At 63.3% G+C, this 20,180-nt stretch overlaps 2 protein-coding genes across 6 annotated transcripts; both read right to left on the bottom strand.

Moving 5' to 3' along the window:
• Window positions 1-50: 50 nt before the first annotated feature.
• On the bottom strand, window positions 51-4,070 carry RSKR (ribosomal protein S6 kinase related). 5 transcript variants are annotated; one of them, XM_037373995.1, is made up of 12 exons: window positions 3,704-4,068; window positions 3,401-3,598; window positions 2,663-2,746; window positions 2,526-2,582; window positions 2,277-2,346; window positions 1,413-1,520; window positions 1,199-1,239; window positions 1,075-1,102; window positions 864-953; window positions 703-791; window positions 507-617; window positions 51-414 (listed from the first exon to the last, which is right to left on the bottom strand). In XM_037373995.1, the coding sequence occupies exons 1-12, from the start codon at window positions 3,758-3,760 to the stop codon at window positions 193-195; spliced, it is 1,155 nt and encodes a 384-aa protein (XP_037229892.1). In that variant the 5' UTR covers window positions 3,761-4,068; the 3' UTR covers window positions 51-192. The 5 variants fall into 5 exon arrangements, with proteins under 5 accessions (XP_037229892.1, XP_037229883.1, XP_037229905.1 ...); XM_037373986.1 differs by having other exon boundaries at window positions 2,514-2,582; window positions 3,704-4,064; XM_037374008.1 differs by lacking the exon at window positions 1,413-1,520 and having other exon boundaries at window positions 3,704-4,070.
• A 151-nt stretch (window positions 4,071-4,221) lies between these two features.
• On the bottom strand, window positions 4,222-19,977 carry KIAA0100 (KIAA0100 ortholog). The gene is made up of 39 exons (XM_037373952.1): window positions 19,880-19,977; window positions 18,814-18,943; window positions 18,502-18,548; window positions 18,058-18,220; window positions 17,860-17,978; window positions 16,975-17,035; window positions 16,571-16,769; window positions 16,327-16,441; window positions 15,825-15,949; window positions 15,672-15,739; window positions 15,428-15,576; window positions 15,058-15,176; window positions 14,663-14,826; window positions 14,248-14,512; window positions 13,922-14,127; window positions 12,667-13,762; window positions 12,226-12,417; window positions 11,928-12,130; window positions 11,730-11,848; window positions 11,436-11,656; window positions 11,102-11,292; window positions 10,917-11,016; window positions 10,642-10,844; window positions 10,030-10,324; window positions 9,731-9,888; window positions 9,422-9,628; window positions 9,203-9,302; window positions 8,825-9,007; window positions 8,411-8,532; window positions 8,177-8,332; window positions 7,973-8,094; window positions 7,708-7,888; window positions 7,544-7,630; window positions 7,329-7,439; window positions 6,777-6,912; window positions 6,409-6,533; window positions 5,215-5,316; window positions 4,998-5,132; window positions 4,222-4,785 (listed from the first exon to the last, which is right to left on the bottom strand). The coding sequence occupies exons 1-39, from the start codon at window positions 19,948-19,950 to the stop codon at window positions 4,603-4,605; spliced, it is 6,729 nt and encodes a 2,242-aa protein (XP_037229849.1). The 5' UTR covers window positions 19,951-19,977; the 3' UTR covers window positions 4,222-4,602.
• Window positions 19,978-20,180: the final 203 nt, after the last annotated feature.

The following is a 20,180-nucleotide window of genomic DNA, read 5'->3' as shown; positions in this document are numbered from 1 at the left end:
GAGCAGCCCCCCACGCCCGGGGGTCCTGCTCAAGGCTGCACCCGCAGCAGTGCCCGCGGCTCCGGGGTTTATTGCTCCCGCGGGGAGAGGTACAGCCTTGGGGTAAGGGGGACCCGGCCCAGCGGGGTCCGACCCGCCGCCGGGGTGGGGAGGATGTCCCTGAGCGATGCCGGGGGTCCCAGCCACGGTGCTTCAGCCGGGCCAGGGCCGCCCCGGGGGGGTGGCAAGGTCGTAGTCGAAGTCAGCAAAGGTGGCAAGGTCAGGCGGGGGCTGCTCAGGGGGGCACGGGGCCACCGCCACCGCCACCGGGTCCTTCTGCAGCAGGTCGGCATCAAAGGCCACCCCGCGGAAGAAGGGGTGGCCCTGGAAGTGGTGGAGGTAGCGCAGGCGGTGCAGGGGGTTGTGGCACAGCAGCTGGGGATGGAGGGAGAACAGTCAGTGGTGGGGACCCCGGCACCCAGCTCGGGGGGCCAGCAGGGACCCCAAAATCCAGGTGGGAGGGTTACCTCAGCAAGCAGCCGGGCCAGCGCGGGGCTGAACGTGGGTGGGCTCTCATAGCTGCTCTGCTTGACGCGCTCCAGCATGGCCACGTGGTCCCCTGCCGGTGCCACAGGGAACTGGGAGGGCAAGGAGTGGATTTAGGGTCTCCACGGGGTGCAGCTACCCCCCCACCCCACCCCCTCCCGACCCCATGGTCCTCACCTCCCCGCTGGCCAGGGCAAAGAGCAGGACTCCCAGGGACCACCAGTCAGCTGCATGGCTGTAGGGCCCCCCGCTCAGCACCTCCGGGGCTGCAGGGGTGAGCAGGTGAGTGCCTGGGGGAGTTGCACCCCGTCCCCCCCAGCCCCTCACTGCCCTCTTACCCATGTACTGCAGGGTGCCACAGATTGTGTGGGCTCGCTCACCCCACTGCAGGTGCCGGGAGAGGCCAAAGTCGGTGAGCTTGAGGTGCCCTGTAGAGCAAGACACCGCACAGAGACCCATGGATGGGGTGTCCCCATGGATGGGGTGTCCCCATGGATGGGGTGTCCCCATGGATGGGGTGTCCCCAAGACAGCGCCACCAGACTCTTACCTCTCTCATCCAGGAGGATGTTCTCCATCTGAAACAAGACAAGTGCTGGGGTGGCTTCTCCATGCTAGGGGGTTCAGAGACCCCCCATCCCATCCTCTGCCCCCCTGGCCCTACTGCCACCCACCTTCACGTCTCTGTGCATGATGCCCAGGTCGTGGAGGTACACTGGGGAGAAGACAGAGCCATCAGGGTGGTGGGTACCCTCCCAGCATGGTGCCTGCTGCCACCCCCATGGCACCCAGCAGGCAGCATTCCACCCCTGGGGATGGCTGACCCTGCCTGCAGGTCCCCATTGGTGGGGACAGTGGTGGCTGTCCCTGACATGGCAGGCCACTCACCAAGCACCAGCACCAGCTCAGCGGCGAACAGGCGGACGGTGGCCTCAGCAAAGCACCCGGCGGCACGCCACAGTGCATGAAGGTCTCCGGTGCTGCAGTAGGTGCACACTGCCGGGACGGGCGATGTGCCTTACCAAGGGGCTGCCACATGGGGCCAGGCTGGCTTGAGGGGCACGGGCACTGGGGTGGCACGGGCATGGGGGGCTGGGTGGGCCACTGGGGCCATGCACCAAGATGATGCAAGCACTGGGGCCATAAGGGCAGTGAGGTGGCACAAGCACCAGGACCACACTGGCGCCAAGGTGGCATAAGCACTAGGGCAATATGGGCATCAGGACCACATCCTAAGGTGGCATAGGGCATAGCTAAGGTGGCATAGGAGCATGCAAGCTCTGGGGTCATGTACCACAGTGACATGGGCACCGGAGCCATGTGGGCACTGGGAACACACAAGCACCAGGGCCACATGAGCTCTGAGGTGGCACAGGCACCATGGTCACACAGGCACCAAAGTGACACAGTCCCCGGGGTCACATAGGCCCTGGGAATGCACAAGCTATGTGGGCACCAAGGTGGCACAGCCATCAGGGCCACGCAGCCAGGCAGGCACCAGGGCTGGGGTGTCTCATTCACTCCCGGTGCTGGTCCCTGCCCCACGGTGGCTTGTCCCCACCCCTGTCCCCCCATCCCTGTCCCCACAGTGGGTTCAGGGTGGGAGCTGGCAGCCAAGTGCCTGGATGCCCACGGGGCAGTGCGCAGCACGGGGGGAGCGTACGCGTGTGTGGGGACACGTGTGCAGGCAGCAAGGACACGTGAGCTGGCGGGGGGGGGCTGGGGGGAACCCACGGGCAGATGGTCACTCACTGATGAAGAGGTGGCGCTGGCCCTGCCAGCTGTCCCCCAGCCCGTGGACAAACGGGTGCCTGACCTGTCTCTGGGGACACAAAGCAGAAAGGGTGAGCGGCCCCCAGGGTGGGGGGCCAGGGGGGCTGGGGACCCCACTTCTGCCACCCTCCCTCCACAACCCCACAGCCTTCTGCCATCCCTACGGCCACCCTGCACCCCCCCACGGGCTGGGGTCCCCCTTGGACCCCCCCCAACCTGGATGCTGACTTCTTCCTTGCACTGCTTGAGGGTGTCGCGGCGCAGCACCTCCACTTTGGGCATAACCTGGGGGGGGGCGAGGGGCTGTCAGGGGGGGGAGCCAAGGTCAGGCAGGAGCACCCATGGGCCCCGGGGGCAGCACCCACCTTCACGGCGCAGACCTTCTCCCGCCCGCAGTCCAGCACTTTAAGGATGGTCCCGAAGGAGCCTTTGGCCACGAAACCCAGGATCTGGGGTGGGGAAGCAGGGTCTGAGCACCCCGCGGAGGGGGGTTTGGGGTGCTCGGGGTGGGACAGGGTGTGGGGTCCTGTGTAGGTGGCACAGGGCACCTAGTGCAGGTGGTGGGGACACATGGTGACCAGGAGAATCCAAAAGAGCACCCCAGTGGGATTCATGGGGACCCAGTATGGGGCACACGGGGACGGGGGACAGGGACCCGCAGCACGGTGGTTGTGGATGCTGGCAGGACGCACGGGACCCCGGTAGGACGCACACGACCCCGGTAGGACGCACGGAGACTCGACATCGGGGTGCGGGGACCCGGCGGGGGTAGAAGGGGACGCGGTGGGACAATCGGGGACGGCGGTGGGAGGCGCGGGGACCCGGCACGGTGTGCGGGGAGAGCCCGTAAGAGGGGCGGCGATCCCGGGAGGGCGGCACGGGAGGGCGCTGGGTGACACCGGTAGGACGTGCAGGGACCCCGGTAGGACGTGCAGGGACCCCGGTAGGGCGCTGGGTGACCCCGGTACGGGATGCGCGGGGACTCGTTAGGGCGCCCGGGGCTGCCAGGGCGGGATGCACGGGCGGCGCCGGGAGGACGCTCGGGGACCCCGTTAGGATGCACCGGGACCCCGTTAGGAGGGTAGGGACCCCCTGAACGGCACCTTAAGCTGCTGCTGGCGGGCGGAGGGGCGGACGGGGAACTCCGGCAGGAAAAGCGAGACGAGCTGCGGCAGCGGCCACCCGGGCAGCGGCGGCTCCTCGGCGGGGCCCCGCGGGGCCAGGGCGAGCCCCGACCCCGGTACTGGTACCGGCCCAGCGCGGCCCAGCAGCGCCCGCACCCACGACCCCACGGCGCGGCCCTACGGAACCGGGGGCAGCGTCAGCGGGGCGGCGGGGGACCCCCGGGGCCGAGGATGCCCGGGGGCGGGGGGCGGGGAAACGACCCCCGGGGCCGCCGCACGCACCTGGGGGGGCCGCACCGGGGCCGGGGCCGGCCCGGGGCCGCTGCTCGCTGCTCCCATCGCGGCGCCGCCCGGCCGCGCCCCAGGCCCGGGCCCCGGTAATCCGCCGCTTTACATAACCCCGCCGCCCCGCCCCGCCCCGCCCGGGCGCGACCACCCCCCGCCCCGCGGCCAGGCACCGCCGCTGCCCCTCGCTCCGGCAGCGCCGCCCGGGACCCCTCCCCCGCGCCTGATCCGCTCCCGGGCAGGGCGCGCCCTCCGGGGACCCCCACCCCACCCCTTTGCACCTCCCTGGCCGCAGCCCCCCCGCCCCGGGGCGGCTGGTGGGTACCTGCAGCCCCCGCCGAGCCCCGGGGGATGGTGCAGGGGAGCCCCAAGCCCCCAGAGCTGATGCCCCGAGCAACCCCCCCGGGGAGGGCCAGGGGGTGAAGCCACAGCAGGTGGGGGGGCTGCTGCCGAACTTGGGGGGGACGGGGGACACAGCCCTGAGCCTGCGCAAGTGATGAGCCGCTGACCCAAAGTGTGTTCCAAATTAAAAACTCTTTTATTTAAACTCTCTCCCGTTCCCCTTTCTCCCAGCCTGGAGCGATCCTGCTGCTTCCCCAGGCCCTGGGGCTAGGCCCAGCACCCGCACAGCAGGGAGGGAGGATGCTCACAGGGGCCCTTGGCACGGGGGTCTGTGCCCCACAAAGCGGCCTCGGAGCACGCTGTGCCCCACATCCCTGTGCTGCTGCACCCCTGCCCCACAGCAATGGGGCTGCCAGGGGCCTGTGCGTGGCTAACCCCCGCCTCGGGCACTGCTGTGGCGAGCAGCACAGCCCCCCCCACCACAGGGGTGCACCTCCAGAGCGGGGGAGCACAGAGCCCCCCCCAGTCCCTTCCCGGCCTGCCGGGTGCTGCCGTCACTTGCGCCTGCCAAAGATCGACTTCTTGCTGGGGTTCTTCTCACCCACACTCAGCCCAATGAGCAGACGTGCCTTCTCATCCTCCTCCTGCTGCTGGATGGTCCCGTCCGATTTGTTCTCCAGCTTTCCCCGGGCCTCTGCACCTGCTGCCGGCTTCAGGCGTAGCTTCTCTTTGATCACCTGCCCCAGGATTTAGGGGGCTCAGCACCCCACGGCCGCACCCAGGCCCCTCAGCATGGGTGAGAGCCTGAGCTGCTGAGCCAGCATGGCTGCTTCCCGCTCCAGAGAACATGCCACCCACCACGGGGTTACCACCTCCATCCTGGGCAGAGCAGCTCTGGCAGCCTCCCTGCCAGCGGCAAGGAGGCACCGCGGGCTGGGGCCCCACATACCTGTGCCACCAAGGCTTTGCGGCTGTCCCTCTTCACCGCCATGGCGAAGTCCAGCCACGTCCATGTGTTGTTGTGGTACTCCAGGCACGGCAGCACCAGGTTCAGGTCGCCCCAGTCCACACTGTTTTTCTCCCCCTAGGTGACAGGGGTATCAGGGACGGTGCCCTAGGCCACCTGTGCCCCCTCCCCAGCATGCCCTGTCCCACCAGCCCCGCACCTTGTAGCTGACACAGAGCGGCACCTGTGGGATCTTGATGTAGATGAAGGAGTTGTTCATGGCTGCGCGCTCCTTCATCTTGTCGATGTCATCCACGGGATGCTGGGGACAGAGCAGGAGCCGTGAGCAGAAGGGAAGGAGAGGGAACGTGGTGAAAGTTTATTAAATTGACTGCTGCTGATGCAAAACTCTTTGTGTTTAACTAGGAATTGTTTAACTTGGACAGGGTGCTCAGCGAGTTGAAGAACAACTTTAAGGAGCAGGTAGTGTTTGTCCTGGGCCCCCTGAACAAACAAGACAGGAGCAGAACCATCCAGACAATTATAGTGTGCAGCTGTGTCACAGCCACCAGTGGGTCACAACTACCACACTCAGGTGTCTGGCCAAAGTCCCAGCCGCGCGTGAACCTTACGAATCAAAAGACGCTGCACGCCTGCACCTGGCATAAACTTAAAAGCTTGCTTACACTACTAGGTATGTAAACTTTTTCACTGAGTAGAGGTGGGCAAGCTGCGGGACTGGGCCAGAAGCCTCACCTATGGGTGGATGCACCACATAGGAACTGCCCATTTCCCACTGGACTCCAGGTGCCAGCAGCAACAGGGTTCCCAGCTGAAGCATGGGCCTGGATGATGTTAGGGTGGTAACTGCCGATGTCTCCTTTTCTTAGTCTCTGACGCTTCGCATTATGATATGCAATCAAATCAAATCACGATTTGATGCTCTGCTGCTCTTGCTCTTTTATCATATTGCACATCACACCTAGTATGTTTCCTTTTATCATATTGCATGCTATTTACCTTTATTGTATTGCAATATAATGAACTGCATTTATTTTTATATTTGATTTGGAGTCCATTTTTGCTTGGTACACAGTCAGTCAGCAAAACTGGGGGGACAGCCAGGAACCAGCTGGGAAGGGACAGCTGGGCACTAGGCCATGGCATTGCTTCACCAGGGAGAGGTGAGAGCTGCTCTGGTGTGGTGTTAGAAAAACAAGATGCTGCAAGGATCACATCAAGCACGCAGGTGCTTGGCTGTAAAGGATGCAAATTCTCATGGCGGGAGGGAGCGGGAGAAAATGGGACAGGCAAGCGGGTGGAGGACATGGCTTCCCAGCCCTACAGCTGAGGGACAAGACAGGCTCCACAGTGGGGCTCTCCCAGATTCCCCCCTCCAGGCAGCAGCAGGTACCTCGGGTGCTTTTCGGAATGATCTCCTGACCCCTGATGTCCGATTCAGTCCCTGAGTGACTCCCTTCCCTGGGCCCAGCGAGTCATCGGCCACGATCAGCTGCCGCGGCTTCACCACGGGGATCCCTGGGACAAACAGGGTGGGAGGCGGTGGCTGGGGTCCGGCTGGGGGTTAGCCATGACCCAGACCCCTCTCCAGCTTCTCTGCTCTCTCCACCAGCTCCCCGCCTGCAGGGGAGATCATGAATCCCTATTCCTCGATGCGTGTCCTGCCAGCAGCCACCCACAAACAGATCCTGAGCTCGCAGACAGAGCTGCTCAAGGACAGCGCTTGGGTGCCAGGGAGGAGGGCGATCACGAGTGTCTCACCTGTTGTCACCAGCTTAGATTTGTCTTCCTCATCCCCCACCTCCTCCTCCTCCACATTGCGACCAGGGAAGAAGAAACCCATCATCCTGTGGAAGAACTGGTGGGTGAGCTGGATGGTGAGGGGTACCACGTTCACCTGTGGGGAGAGATGTAGAGGATGGAGACAGTGGGTTGTTTTGACATTGATAATGTGCAGCTGTGATCCTGCAGCAAAGACATAAATAACTTTGAGGGAGTATGAGAAGAAACCTGGATGAGACAGAAGCAAAGGAGGAATGTGATCTAACCTCTAGAAGATAAGGAAATGGCATGAACAGCAGAGAGTAGCCTGTAGTGAACAGCAGCTGGGTGCGTGGACAGTAGAGTTTGAGCAATAATGAAGCTTTTAGCAGTGCATGTACGGAGTATAAACTTAGAAAAGCTGCAACTAACAATAAAGGCCTTTGCTTCACAATCCTGACAAAGTCCATGCCTCATATGCCACAAAGAGAGGCAGGTCAGAGCCTGGCTGCTGGCGCCCCACCAGGACCCTACCACCCCCCAGTCCGGCACCTCAAAGTGCTCCTTGATGGAGATGCCTCCCACGGGTGGCCGGACCTTGCTGAAAATCCTCAGCGCCAGCTGGCGCCCGGACTGGCAGGAGCTCTGGGGACGCAGCACCACCTGCAGGGAAGAGGACGGGTGGCCGACATGAGGACAGGCCACCCTGGCCAGGCCACTCGTGGGTCCCCTGGGTGGCAGGGCTGGTCCCCCAGGCTGCCACTTGCCTTGTACACCGCGTTGGGCAGGAGGTTGTTCATCGTGACCCAGCCCAGTTCCAGCAGATGCTCGGCCGTGTCATCAGACTTGTTGACCTGCACACAGTCCTGTCAGCTCCGCGCATCCCGGGCCCTGGCTCAGGGGCTGCGGGTGCCACCGGCCGGCTCGGTACCTTGCTGTAGAGGAAGCGCTGGAGCTCCAGCTCGGCTATGCCCAGCTGCCCGTCCTCCTCTGTCAGGCGCCAGCGTGCCTGGGCGAAGTAGAATTCAGTCCGCCGTGCCACGCTCACATCCTCCGGCTGCTTTCGCAGCTCCATCTTGTTGGCTCGCTGCAGCTGGAAGTCCTTGAAGCACCTGCAGCAGAGAGGGAAGTGCTGGGACATGGGAGCCCTGGAGTAAGGGGGACACAATGCTGGGGAAGCCAGAGATGGCCCCTACCTGATCAGTATGTTCAGCTCCTCACTCTCCAGCTGCAGGTCAGCTTTCTCCTGGCTCAGCTGCTGCTGCAGCCTGTGGTTGAGGTCGAGCAGGCTCTCATTTTTGCTGTCATCCTGCAGGGACTGAAGGACAGACAACCCTCAGCACCCTCGTGCCCAGAGCAGGGACCCTGGGGAGCCAGGCGCTGCCTGGATGCGGGCTCGCCTTCACATTGGAGTACATCTGCTTCTCCAGCTGCCGGATCTGAGCAACGTGCTGCCTCACGGCCTCTTGCAGGTGTAGGATACTGCTGCGCTGTTCCTCTGGGTTGCTGGAGATTTCCAGCTGGAAGCGCACCCGCTGTTTCTTCTCGCTGTGCTCCTGGACATGGGGATAGGGGAAGGTTAGGATTGCCCTGGGTGCAGTGAGTGACACGGTGACCTGAAGCCTTGTGGGTACCTTGCGTTTGGGCTCCACATGCAGCAGCAGGTTGTTAACTATGTCAAGGATCATGGCATACTGTGCGGGGTTGGTGGAGATCTCCAGGTCGTGATGGATCAGTGTGAACGTATCCACAGCTCCTGCAGGAACCAAGGGCAAGTGGGGCCTCAGCATGGCCAGAAATGGGATGTATGTGGGGCCCAGCCAGAGATGGAGAGGGATGGGGAATGATCCAAGCTGTTGTTGCACTGGCTCCAGCAGGCACAGCATGTCCAGCATCATCTGGTGCACTGCCACATGGCTGGGGACCCCCCTCCTGTATGCAGCCCTCTGATCTCAGCAAAGCCAAGACAGACCATCCCTGGACTCAGCTGGCACCTGTGTGTCAGCCCAAAGCTCTACCCCCAAGACACACTGTCTGGATGTACCCACCTTCCTGCTTCTTCAGCAGGTCTTCCTTCTCCTGGTTGGCAGGAGTCTCGGGGGGCTTTATCTGCGTGGCCAGCTCGGGGTCGATGTCATGGCTGTAGCTAATATAGTACATGCGGCAGCTGCAGCGAGAGATGATCCTCTGTACCTGTTGGGTCTGCTGAGCTTCCGAGGGCTGGTTCCAGTCTAGGGACAGGCAGGGGGACCAGGGTCAGAGCACCACGTCCTGGCACACTGGGGACACCCCAGCACAAGGCTCAGAGCTTTGGCCAGCGCCTGGAGATGGCCGGGGATGAGCCAGGTGCTCTCAGCTTCACCAGCCTTGGGGTCCCACGCAAGCAGGACTGGGGCAGGCACAGCAGCCAGCTCTGCAGGCAGTACCTGTGGTGGTGCTGACCATGCCCCCCACCGCCTGCCCACTCTCCATCAGCTCCTGCACCGAGTCCAGGCTCCGTTGCCGATGCTCCTCAATATTTTTCACCTGGGGAGGCAAGGAGCCACTGCTGGCTGTCGCCGCTCTCCTTGCCTTGGCCAGGGCACTGGCAGTGCTGCCTGCCCCCCATGCAGCTCACCCATCAGAGCCCCCCCTGAGCTGCTCACCTCCAGCCAGAGCTGCCCGTGATCCCTCTCGGTGGGGCTGCTCTCTGTCGTGGCGAAGTACTGCATGCCATCCAGCAAGCAGGTCCACGATGTCTTCTGCTTCAGCGTGTCCCCATACCAGGCTGGGTGGTGCTGGCACTGCAGCAGCTGGGCCTTCGCGGCAGACACAATCACGCAGCCCTCTGTCTCTGCACCGCGCAGCACCATCTGCAGGGGGGAGAGACCCTGGGGGTCAGACGAGCCCCGGGGGCAGGCACGGCCCCTCTCACAGCAAGGCCGTGGGAAGCGTGGGGAGCAGTAGGCTCATACCTGGCAGTTGACCAGCTCGATGAGGCAGTTGCGGTTGTAGATGTCATCGGTTTGGCAGGCGGCGATGCCACACAGCTGCTCGCTGGCTCCTGACTCTTCCTCTGTGAAGACCACGAACTTGTCTGTCTCCTCAATGAGCTTCTGCAGCATGTAGGCTCCTGGGGAAGGAGAAAGGGTCAGTGTCATGCTGCGGAGGGCTGGCTGTGGGGGGTGACAGAGGGAAAACAGACATAGCTTTGGGCTGGCGTGCACATGGCTGGCTGTGGGTTCCCCCTTGCTGCCCTCCCTGCTGTGCTCACCCCCCGAGGAGGCTCTCTCGGGACGGCCACTGGTGATGGGAGCGGTCACTCTGGCAGGGATGGAGTGAGCAGAGAGCGGGCCCCGCTTCGGCTTCTTGGCTTGCAGCTGCGTGTCAATCTTCAGCCCCTTCAGAGCCTCGGTGGACAGGTTGCGCTTGAGCACGGCTGCTTTCTTGTAGCCATCGTAGAGGCCGAAGGCAATGTCCCGGTTAGTGGTGGTCCAGGACGCCCGCAGGTCCACCAAGTGCAGCTGGTGCGTGTGGAAACCATCGTCTCCATCCCGCAGGGGCAGCTCCTGGGCACAGAGGGTCAGAGCCTCAGCATGGCAAAGCCACCCCCCCCAGCCCCTGCCCACAGACCTCAGGCACAGGGGTCGGGAGCCCCGCAGGGAGGGTGGGGAGCAGAGCCCTCAGCAGGGACCATACCAGGGATGCTGCGGGTGGAACAGGGCATCCCTTTGGCCAGACCCTCGGGAGATCGGAGGTCCTGCAGGTCTGTCTCCTCTCCAGCCAAATCCCCACCCACAGCACCCAAAGACCAAGGTCCCCTTGTCCCAGGGGGATGCCATCAGGCTGGCACAGGCTGCCATGCCTGACACGTTTGCAGCAGTACCTCCTCAGCCGTGCGGTTGCTGTGCCGCTGGTAGGTGAGGGAGGACAGGCTCAGCAGATGGGTTTTCTTCACCAGGGTGTCGAGCCGGTGGTCGGCGTTCTCATCGCAAGTGGAGGCCATGAGGTGCACGGTGACCTGGCTCAGGTCGCTCACCATCTGTGTGATGCTCCACTCCGAGATGAGGCGTCGCATCACCGTGCCGGCTGGGGGACAGGGAGAGGGGTCAGCCGGGACCTGCGCAGCCTGGTAGTGCTGCTGGCAGGGTCCCCACTCACCTTGTGGAATGAGCCGCTGGGTGCCACGAGTGAAGATGTGCCCTTGGCAGCACTCCACCTGGATCCCCCGCTGCTGGGCGAAGGAGGCCCAGTAATGCACCTGCGAGGGAGCAGACAGCAGGGGCTGAGAGCCCAGCGCGGGCAGAGCGGGGAGGTAACACCAGACCCCCACCCCCAGGACTTGCCTGCAGCCGGGGGAAGAGCGCAGTATACGACAGCTGCTTGTAATGCTGCCCCAGCTTCTTCTTACTGGGCCTCAAGTTGTTGAAGAGCTTCCCACGGCAGATGGGGCGCGTCACACTGGTCCACGTGGCCCAGAAGTTCTGCATCCAGCGGAGGGTGCTGCTGTAGAGCAGGATCCGGGGCTGGGAGTGTTCTGAGAATATACCTGCCGTCAGCCCGCACTGCGGGGCAGGGACACGGCAGCACCCAGCCCAGGACTGAGAAGGATGACCAAAAGCAGCATGCCCCACCCTGTCCCCCTTGGTCCCAAGGGATCCCTGGGACATTGTCACCCACCCTCACTGGGCCGTGTCAGGTCCATCCGGATGGAGAGGTTGAGGTTCTCGGAGCGGAAGGCACGGTAGGAGTCGTACTGCTGCCCCACTGGCACCTCGGGCAGGAACTCAGGGGAGCGTAGCACCACGCCGTGGTGGTCATGGGGGTTCCCGTGGCACAGCCACTGCAGGTCCAGCGTCATGCACAGGTCAGGCAGGTGCAGGAAGCAGCAGTCATCATACCTGAATGGGGAGAGAGACCCTGGTTACCCCCCAGCGCTGGTGGCAGCCCCCGTGCTCCTGTGCCCACACTCACTTGGAGGCTGTCCGGACATTGATGTCCAGGTTGCCCTTGAAGACGAACTGCCCTGGCTTCCAGTGGAAGGAGAGGTGGTTCCACTCCCAGTGCATGTTCTCCGTGGTGTTGTAGGGGTCCTGCAAGGACAAGCGTGGAAAGAAGCAGGTGTGGGCTGACCCCACGCCGCGTTCTGCTCCCTTCCCCAGTGGCACCCACCTCGGTGGCCAGCTGGTGCAGGTTGGCCTGTTCAATGTCCATGTGCCAGTCCCCGTGGAAGAGAAGGCGGCTCTTGTCCCACCAGGGCAATGGGGTGCTGGGGTCCTCTGAGGGCTTGGTGAGGAGATCCACGCACTGGCCGATCAGGGTCCAGGCTGGGTCCCAGCAGGGTCCCCACACGATGGTGTACTGGGAGATCTCAGCTGGGGACACAAGAGGTTGGCTCAGCCCTTTGCACGTCCCACAAAGCCCCATCCCCACCCCGGCATAGAGCCCCCTCTGTCCCTCCAGCTCTTACAGTGAAAGTCGTGATAGAACTTCAAGGGTGGCATGTTCCTCTCCACTGTCGCATCCCCCCAGGGCAGGCCCAGCTTTAGGACCTGGCAGCGCCGGGAGCAGGCCTGCCCGCACTGCTCGGCTCCGATCAGCCGGCCGGAGAGCTGCCAGTTCCGGATCTCAAAGAGGTAGCGAGGGTAGTCACGGATCCGCACTGCAGGGTGGAGGAAGGGCTGAGAGATGGGGCAGCCAAGGGACACTGCCCTGCTCCCCCACTCTGCTCCACAGCAGGAGCTGCTGTCCTGTCACATCTCTGCTCCCTTCCCGCTCCCTTGAACCTCCAAAAATCATTTTCTCTGCTTGGTTACACATCACATGGTGCCGGCAGGTCCCTGTCCTGGGAGCCCAGGCCACGCAGCTACCATGCCATCCTCCAAGGGCACCCTCACACAAAGGGACTCACCAAAGAAGCTGCCAACTCTGCCCTTCATCATGCGGCACCACTGGGTGACCATCTCCAGACCCTCGGGGGGGAACGGGCTGACACCATCTATGTCCCTCATCTGCTCCAACACACGTTCTGTGCCATGGAAGGACTCATCAGCCATGGCCACCAGCTCCAGGTGGGCCAGCGTCCAGGTGAGGAGGGCCCTCCGCATGGGCGTGTTGGCATACAGGCGCCGCGAGCGCTGGATGTAGATCTCTATGTTCTTCTTCTCCAGTGAGGCGTAGAGCTCCTCGATCTTGCGGGCAGGCAGCAGCTCGCCATGCTGCTTGCGCAGCGCGGCCACCTTGGCATCCAGCAGCTGCAAACGCTTGGCGCTCTCCTTGCTTTCATCCTTCATCAGCTCGTAGTTGTCCCGTAACTTGACCTCGAAGACATCATCCAGGAAGACCCAGGAGAAGTGCGTCACTTTGAGCAGGAGGTCGGGGGGCAGCGCCGTGCTGGCAGGGTGCCCACGCCGATGCAAGCCTTTCAGCCACTTCTGCACACCCACGGCAGCATCTAGCGTGTGGGAGAAGTCGTACTGGTAGGGGAACTCGATGGTCACACTGGCAAAGGAGAAAGCCCAGCCACGGTTGCGAAGGGTGCGCAGGGTGGGGAAGGCGCAGCGGTGCAAGATGACCTCTTCCAGCTCTGGCAGCAGCTTCACCTCCACCTCCTTGAAGCTGAAGATGCTGTGTCCGTCAAAGCCAGCGGCCAGCTCGGGACAGTAGCCATGCAGGGCACCGCCGTGCCAGCTCACAGAGGTCCGTTCAGCTGCCAGGCTGATGTAGTTGGCCTCAGAGACAAAGGCTGTGAGCTTGGCAGAGCTCAGCTCCAGTGACAGGGACAGGAGTCTTTTGGGGGGGGTCCCATCTGGCTGGAGGGGCCCCGGTATCTCAGTAGGGGTGGCTGGGTGGGATGCTGGGCTCTCTGGGGGCAGGGAGGGAGATGTCCTGTGGCCGAGGGCGCTCTGCAAGGCTTCATGGCACTGCAGGGTGGCCAGGGTGTGATGGTACAAGTGCATGTGGTCAGGTGGGCTCCACAGCACTGCCAGCTCCTCGCCGCACTGCACCTACAGCAGAGAGAGCGAGCAGGCACCAAGTCACTGCCAGGTCCAGCACAGCCCCACTTTCCTCTCCAGCGCCTTTTGGTGCCAGCCAATCCTCCCCCTGCCCCAGCCACCCCGGTCCCACCGTCTAGGATAAAGCAGAGACAGGACACCCAAACCAACCTCCAGGGAGCGGATGCTGCTGTGGTACGTGACGGAGAGCATGGAGAGGTTGGCCACTGGGTTGGGGATGGCAGGAGCTTTGCAGCATGGCTGCATCTTCTCTGTGATGCTCTTCACCAAGGCCAACACCATGCCCTGGACGCTGACTGTGCAGCTCTCAGCACTCCCCAGGATGGTCAGCGTGTCCAGCCGCAGCTCCAGGGCACCTAGAGAGATGGCACGTCAGCGCTGGTGGCACAGAGGTGGCACACCACAACACACCAGGTTCCTCTGACCACAGGGCTGTTCTAGGACAGTCACCCGGGATCAGCCTGGATGCTACTTACCCACTAGGGCTGAGAGTGTGAAAAGGTTCACATCCTCCACCTTCAAATCCACCTTCCAGAGCAGCCCCCAGGGCTCGCTGGAGGCAGAGAGAGGCTGCTTGGCAAGCTCAGCTCCGTGGGGCCGCAGGCAGAACAGGGGCAGGACCCTGGCCAGGCACTCGGTGCAGGTGTCTGACGACTCCACTTGCAACCCCCGGATGGTGCAGTCCAGGAAGAGTGTGTCCGACTGGGCACTGGACATACCCAGGGGCTGGTTGTAGCTGCCCTGCAGGACAGGGGCAGGACAAATAGAATGGTCACTCTCAGACTGCAGGATGTCCCCGGGCCACCATGCGTCCCTGCACCACCCACATGGAGTTGAGGACAGGCAGCTCCCTGCTGAGAGCCACCCTCACCCCTTCGGCTCACCCCTCACCTGCAGGTTGAAGGAGTCGAGGATGAGGGCTTCTCCCCACACATGCATGTTGGGGGGATGCGGGGCACGCTGGATGTGCGAGTCCTTGCCCACGCGCCAGCAGAGGTGGTCCACGGCCAGCACCGCTCGCTGGTGCACGCTCTGCGGCCGCAGGTGCTGGTAGTCTGCAGGCAGACAGGAGGGAGGGGAGCGGGCAGAGCTCGCTGCTGCCTGCCCAGCTGCCTCCAGATAGGGGCAACCCAGGCAGGGGTCCACAACCCCTGGCCAGAGATAGACGTGGGCAAGCACAAAGGTGGCACAGCTCTCCCCATTCCTGTCCTGGTGCCCCTCTGGCAGAGCCACCGACTCCCAGGAAGAGCCCAGGAGCCACCCTAGTGCCACCTGCCAGCCCATACCTGCAGAGATGGAGTTGAAGCCCAAGGCAAAGGGTGGCGTGTCCCCCAGCTGCACTGACACATTGACATTGGACAGCGAGGCGCACAGGATGATGGGTGCTATGATCTGGGGATAGCTCCTGCACGGGACAAGCAAGGACAGGCTGTTCCCGAGGTGCTGTGTCCCACAGAGCCTGGCAGGGAGCAGGCCCAGAAGGGCACCCTGTCCACATGGATCCCCAACCGCCTGCCACCCTCCGGACCAGCCATCTCATCCCACAGGCTGTGCACAGGGTGGGGAAGGTGCTAGGTGCCGGGGCACCCTACCGGAGCACGGCAGGCAAGAGGAAATGAGCTGCAATACCAGCAGCTGTGCCAAGGTCAAATTTACCTTCCCTTGTGCCCTTGGCTGGGCACAGGTACTGCCCGGCACCTGCATTCTTGTGCCAACAGGCCCAGCCAGTGCGAAAACTCTTGGTGGCGGTAGTGGATGATGCAGGTGTTGAGCAGCACAGCAGCTGAGAGGTCAATGGCTGTGACCTAGGGCAGGGAGAGGGCCAGGTGGCAAAAAAACTTGTGCCAGAAGCCAAACCAGCCACCCCTGGGGGACTGAAGCATGCCCAGTGCTCACTCACCTGCACACTGGTCTTCAAGGAGTTGAGGCACACGATGCGCTGGCGGCTCTGGGACAGGAGAAGGCCATCTGCGGAGAGACAGAAGCAGAAGTGATGGGTGGTGGAGGGCAGTGACAGCAGCTCTGACCCGTGGGCACCCTCCTGGCTACTTGCCCTCCAGCTGGAGCTCTACACTCATTTGGTCCAGGTCTGAGGTGGGCGTGAAGTTGCGCAGTGGGATCTGCTCCTCTTCATGCTGATATAGAAACTGCAGCAGCTTCAGGCTCCAGGTGAGGTGCCTGTAAGAAGCAAGGAGTCACTGCCAGAAAGGAACTGTGCTGTCATGTCCTTCACCTCCCCATCTCTCATCCCCAGCTGACTAGCACACTGGCATGGACAAAGATACCGGCCAGCACTCAGCTGCAGCCCAGCCCAGCCCTCTCATCCTGTCAGAGGATCCCATCAGGCTGTCCCACCAGCTCACATGCCTCCCTCCTTCCCCAAGAGCCTGGCCCCAGGCCAAGCTCAGTCCTTCCCGCTGGGGTGAGCTCTCAGACTCACTCTCTTCGGTCTGGCAGAGCAGGGGATAAGCAGGGAACAGCACAGTTGTCCCCAAGTCCGTGTCCCCATGGCTAATCAGGGCTAGGCCAGCCTCCCTCTCCACCTGCCTCCTTACCTCTTCTGGCTGTTCATAGACAGCACCACGCTGGTGTTCTCCAGCTTCACCTCCACCCTCCTGGGGATGAGCTGCAGCATGTCCCTGCTCAGCAGGGACAGGGACTCCCCAGGGCCTGGGGACAGACACAGAGTGACAGGAAGGCCCAACCCCCCAGGGTGCTGCAGTGGGACAGAGCTGAATCTCTCTGGCTCCAGTGCAAGTGTAGGGGCTGGCACCCCCCTACCCTGTCCCCTTCCCTGACCTGTGCGGGGCTGTTCCTCTGTGCTGCTGCGCCGGGCGCCGGCAGTGACGCAGCGCAGCAGTGGGCTGCAGAACAGCCCTTCGTGCAGCTCTGCCTGCAGGGTCCGGACGCGCAGCCTGACGCCCACCAGCCGCCGCTTGCTGCTGATCTCCAGCGAGAGCGAGAGCGCCAGGGCCAGCTCTGCCAGGCAGGTGTCATCCTGTATGGGGACACAAGAAGTGCGCAGGGAGCCACCCAACTCCCTGGCAGCAGGTGCTGTAGGTGAAGTGCTGGGCACAGCAGGGAGCCCAGAGACTTGCAGCATTGCCCAGCCTCGCGGACGCGCTGGAACAGGTCCCCAGGGTGTCCCAGAGAGCCAGAACCCAGGCTCAGAGTGTTGAATTTCTGCCTTCCCCAGTACTCACCAGCTGGCTGCTCCGGAGGACTTTGCTGTTCACCTTTGTCAGGCTCACCTCGCAGGTCAGGCTGAGAGCAGAGAACAGACGGAGGATGCAGAACCTGCTGCCTCCTAACCAAGCCCCTGCCCTCTCTTTTCTGTGGGACACAGGGACCCATTAGGGATTAATCCCATTAGGGCTACGAAGATGATGAGGGGACTGGAACATCTCCCTCATAGGGAAAGGCTGAGGGAGCTGGGGCTGCTCAGCCCAGAGAAGACTCAGAGCGCATCTTATCAATGTATATAAGTATGTTAAGGATGAGTGTCAAGAGGACAGGGCCAGGCTCTTTTCAGTAGTGCCAAGCAACAGGACAAAGGGCAATCGGCACAAACTGCAACACAAGAAGTTCCATCTAAATATGAGGAAAAAGTTATTTTACTTGGAGGGTGACAGAGCACTGGAACAGGCTGCCCAGACGGGCTGTGGAGTCTCCCTCTCTGGAGACATTCAAAACCCACCCAGACACAACTCTGTGCAACCTGCTCTAGGTGAACCTGCATTAGCAGGGGTTTGGACTAGATGATCTCCAGAGATCCCTTCTCAAGCCTGATCACTGTGTGATTCTGTGACCCAAGTCCCTGCTCCAAGGCCTCCCAAAAGCAGAGCACACTCTGTGCACAGTGCAGCAACTCGTCATTTGGAGAACACACAACTCAAAACTTCCCGTGAAGGAAAAGGGACCAGACCAGCCTCAGAGGAGGTTAATGTGTCACATCACAGGTAACATGGGATGCTGCTGGGTGGGATGGAGAGAGGTGAGACACCACGCTGGGGTCAGAGGAGTCTCCCTGCCCCCTGGGACCCAGGGCCAGGCTGGGGAGGCAAAGCGGGGCTCGAGCACAGCGTTACCTCTTCCCATCGCCATTCAGCAGGAGACGTGTCTTGCTGGCGTGGATGTGCCAGAGAGACTCTGAGGTGGCCACATGCAGAACCATGATGTTGATGGAGTCCATGTGGATGGAAAAGAGCTGGGGGGAAGGTGCTACTGTGAGGGGTGTCCGACAGCAGTGCAGCCCACAACAGCCCCTCACTGAGCCAGTGCCTCACCTGGCTAAGGAGCCTCAGCAGGGAGGGTTTAAGAGTCAGGTCTGTTCTGCTTTCATTTCCATCAGCATCCCTGGGAGCCTCAGGGATGGACGGCTGGAACCCAGGGCCCTTCTGGAGATCTGTGCGGATTCGCACCTCGCCAAAACACAGCTCAAAGTAGCGCCTGTGGAAGAACAGCATGGGCAGCTTACAGGAGCTGGCACACAGCACACCTGGCCTCATTGTCAGGGATGTCCCCCGCCCTGGGGACATGCAGGACTGGCACAAGGGCATCAACAAGACACTGCCACCTCAAGGAAGAGTGATTCACTTCCACACAGAGCAAAGCACGGGGATATAGGGGCTGCAGAAAGGTGTAACGGCAGCAGAACCACAGTCAGTGGGGCCAGGAATAAGCCAGACCCCCCAGGAGAGCAGGGAAGGAGCTGGGGTGGGTGTACGTACGGCAGCTCCCGGCTCAGTTTACTGGAGATCCAGACGTTGTCTATCTCCTGCAAGGACACACAGGTAGGTCAGAGAAGAAACAACCTGGCTCTGCCTTGTGATGCTCATCCCATTCCCGCTCTGCTCCCAATGCCTGGCATCAAGCAGGGAGCAGCCCAAACCCCCAGGTTTGGCCGTGGGAAGGGCCTGGCACCAGCTGCGGGGCTCTGCAACTGCCGCTTGGCTGCAGGGATTTGCCACCAGCCCAGAGGTGACGGCAGCCACCCTGCCTGCCCTCATCCGCCAGCGACTGTCCCTCGCCTGGGCACCCACCACAGTCTGCTGCTCCCGCTGGAACTTGAGGCTGATGTCCTGGGCCCAGAAGAAGCCGAAGGAGCCGATCTTCAGCTCCGCATGTAGCTTCTGCCGGCACCAGGTGATGGCCAGGCGACACGCCAGCCACCTGCGGGGACAGGTGGAAGACCAGGGTCAGCCTCCCCCCTGGGGCTGGGGACCCTCTTTGCCTTTCAAACACCAGCTCCAGCACCCACAGCTGGATGGGAGCTCCCAGGGTCCGGCCCTACCGCCACAGGTGCCCCAAGCTGGGGCAGAGACCCTGCAGGGTCACCCCCCACAAGCCTTGACACCCCCCCACACCTCAGTCCTGAGGGCCCCCCTTGACCCCCCCACCCCCCTGACACCCTCCCACACCCCTGCAGCCCCCCCATGCCCTGCACACTGCTCCTCCAACCCCAGGACCCCCCAAACCCCTGCAGGCTCCCCCCACCCCTTGACACCTCTCCCTCAGCCCAAAGTCCTCTTTATCCCCCTGCTGCCCCCCCAACATCTCCCCCTCAGCCCTGTGAGTCCCCCCACGACTCCCGTGGGCCCTCTGACTACCCCCCTCCAGCCCTGTCACCCCCCCAAAGCCCCCTGGCACCTCACTACCAGCCCATTGCCCCCCTCTTGACCCTTGTGAGCCCCTCCCAGCCCTGCCCCCCCCAAGCCTCCTGCCACCCCACTGCCAGCCCTGAGGGGGCTCCCCTTGACCCCTGTGAGCTCCCCCCAGCCCTGTCACCCCTCCAAGCCCCCCTACACCCTTGTCACCCCACTGTCAGCCCCACGGGCCCCCCCTTGACCCCTGTGAGCCCCGCCCAAGCTTTGTCACGGCCCCAAGACCCCTGCCCACCCCACTGCCAGCCCCATGCCCCCCCCTCTGTGACCATTGCGACCCCCCCCCAGCCCTGCCAGCCCACTGCCAGCCCCACGCGCCCCCCGTGACCACTGCGACCCCCTCCAGCCCTGTCACCCCACTGCCAGCCCCATGCCCCCCCTCGTGACCATTGCGGCCCCCCCCACCCCGCGTAGCGAGTCCCCCGTGCCCCCCCCCGGCTCTGACCGCGCCAGCAGCCCGGCGAGCAACGCGACGACGACGAGGCAGAGCAGCGCAGCGGGCAGCGGCGGCGGCATGGCGGCCCCCCGGCCCCGCTGTGCACCCCCCGCCCGCCCCGGCCCCGGCCCCGCCGCCGCCGCCGCCCGTGGGGCCGAGCGCCCGCGCACCCGGGGTGGCCGCTGGGAGGGGCGGGGCCGGGCCGCCGGCGCGGCAGGGCCGAGCGGCGCTTTCCCGGAGTGAGCGGCAGCGGCAGCGCCCCCCCGCGGCCAGCGCCGGGATGGGGCTGGGGGGGCGGGCACCGGGGCCG

This window comes from Falco rusticolus, chromosome 1 (genome assembly GCF_015220075.1).
Source record: "Falco rusticolus isolate bFalRus1 chromosome 1, bFalRus1.pri, whole genome shotgun sequence".
NCBI classification, from domain to species: Eukaryota; Metazoa; Chordata; class Aves; order Falconiformes; family Falconidae; genus Falco; species Falco rusticolus.
The sequence above is the reverse complement of the archived record's forward strand: the minus strand, read 5'-3'. Positions and strand labels throughout refer to the sequence as shown.

Bases quoted from the DNA above. Each gene is read 5' to 3' on its own strand.
- RSKR (XM_037373986.1), bottom strand. From the start codon at position 3,760: ATGGGAGCAGCGAGCAGCGGCCCCGGGCCGGCCCCGGCCCCGGTGCGG. The intron at 3,599-3,703 runs GTGCGTGCGGCG...CCGGTTCCGTAG, and splicing joins CCCCGGTGCGGCCCCCCCAG to GGCCGCGCCGTGGGGTCGTG. The intron at 1,240-1,412 runs GTGAGTGGCCTG...TCTTCTCCCCAG, and splicing joins TGAGCTGGTGCTGGTGCTTG to TGTACCTCCACGACCTGGGC.
- KIAA0100 (XM_037373952.1), bottom strand. From the start codon at position 19,950: ATGCCGCCGCCGCTGCCCGCTGCGCTGCTCTGCCTCGTCGTCGTCGCG. The intron at 9,889-10,029 runs GTGAGCACAGCA...CTCCTTCCCCAG, and splicing joins CGAGAGAGCCTCCTCGGGGG to GAGCCTACATGCTGCAGAAG. The intron at 4,786-4,997 runs GTATGTGGGGCC...ATCCTGGGGCAG, and splicing joins GCAAAGCCTTGGTGGCACAG to GTGATCAAAGAGAAGCTACG.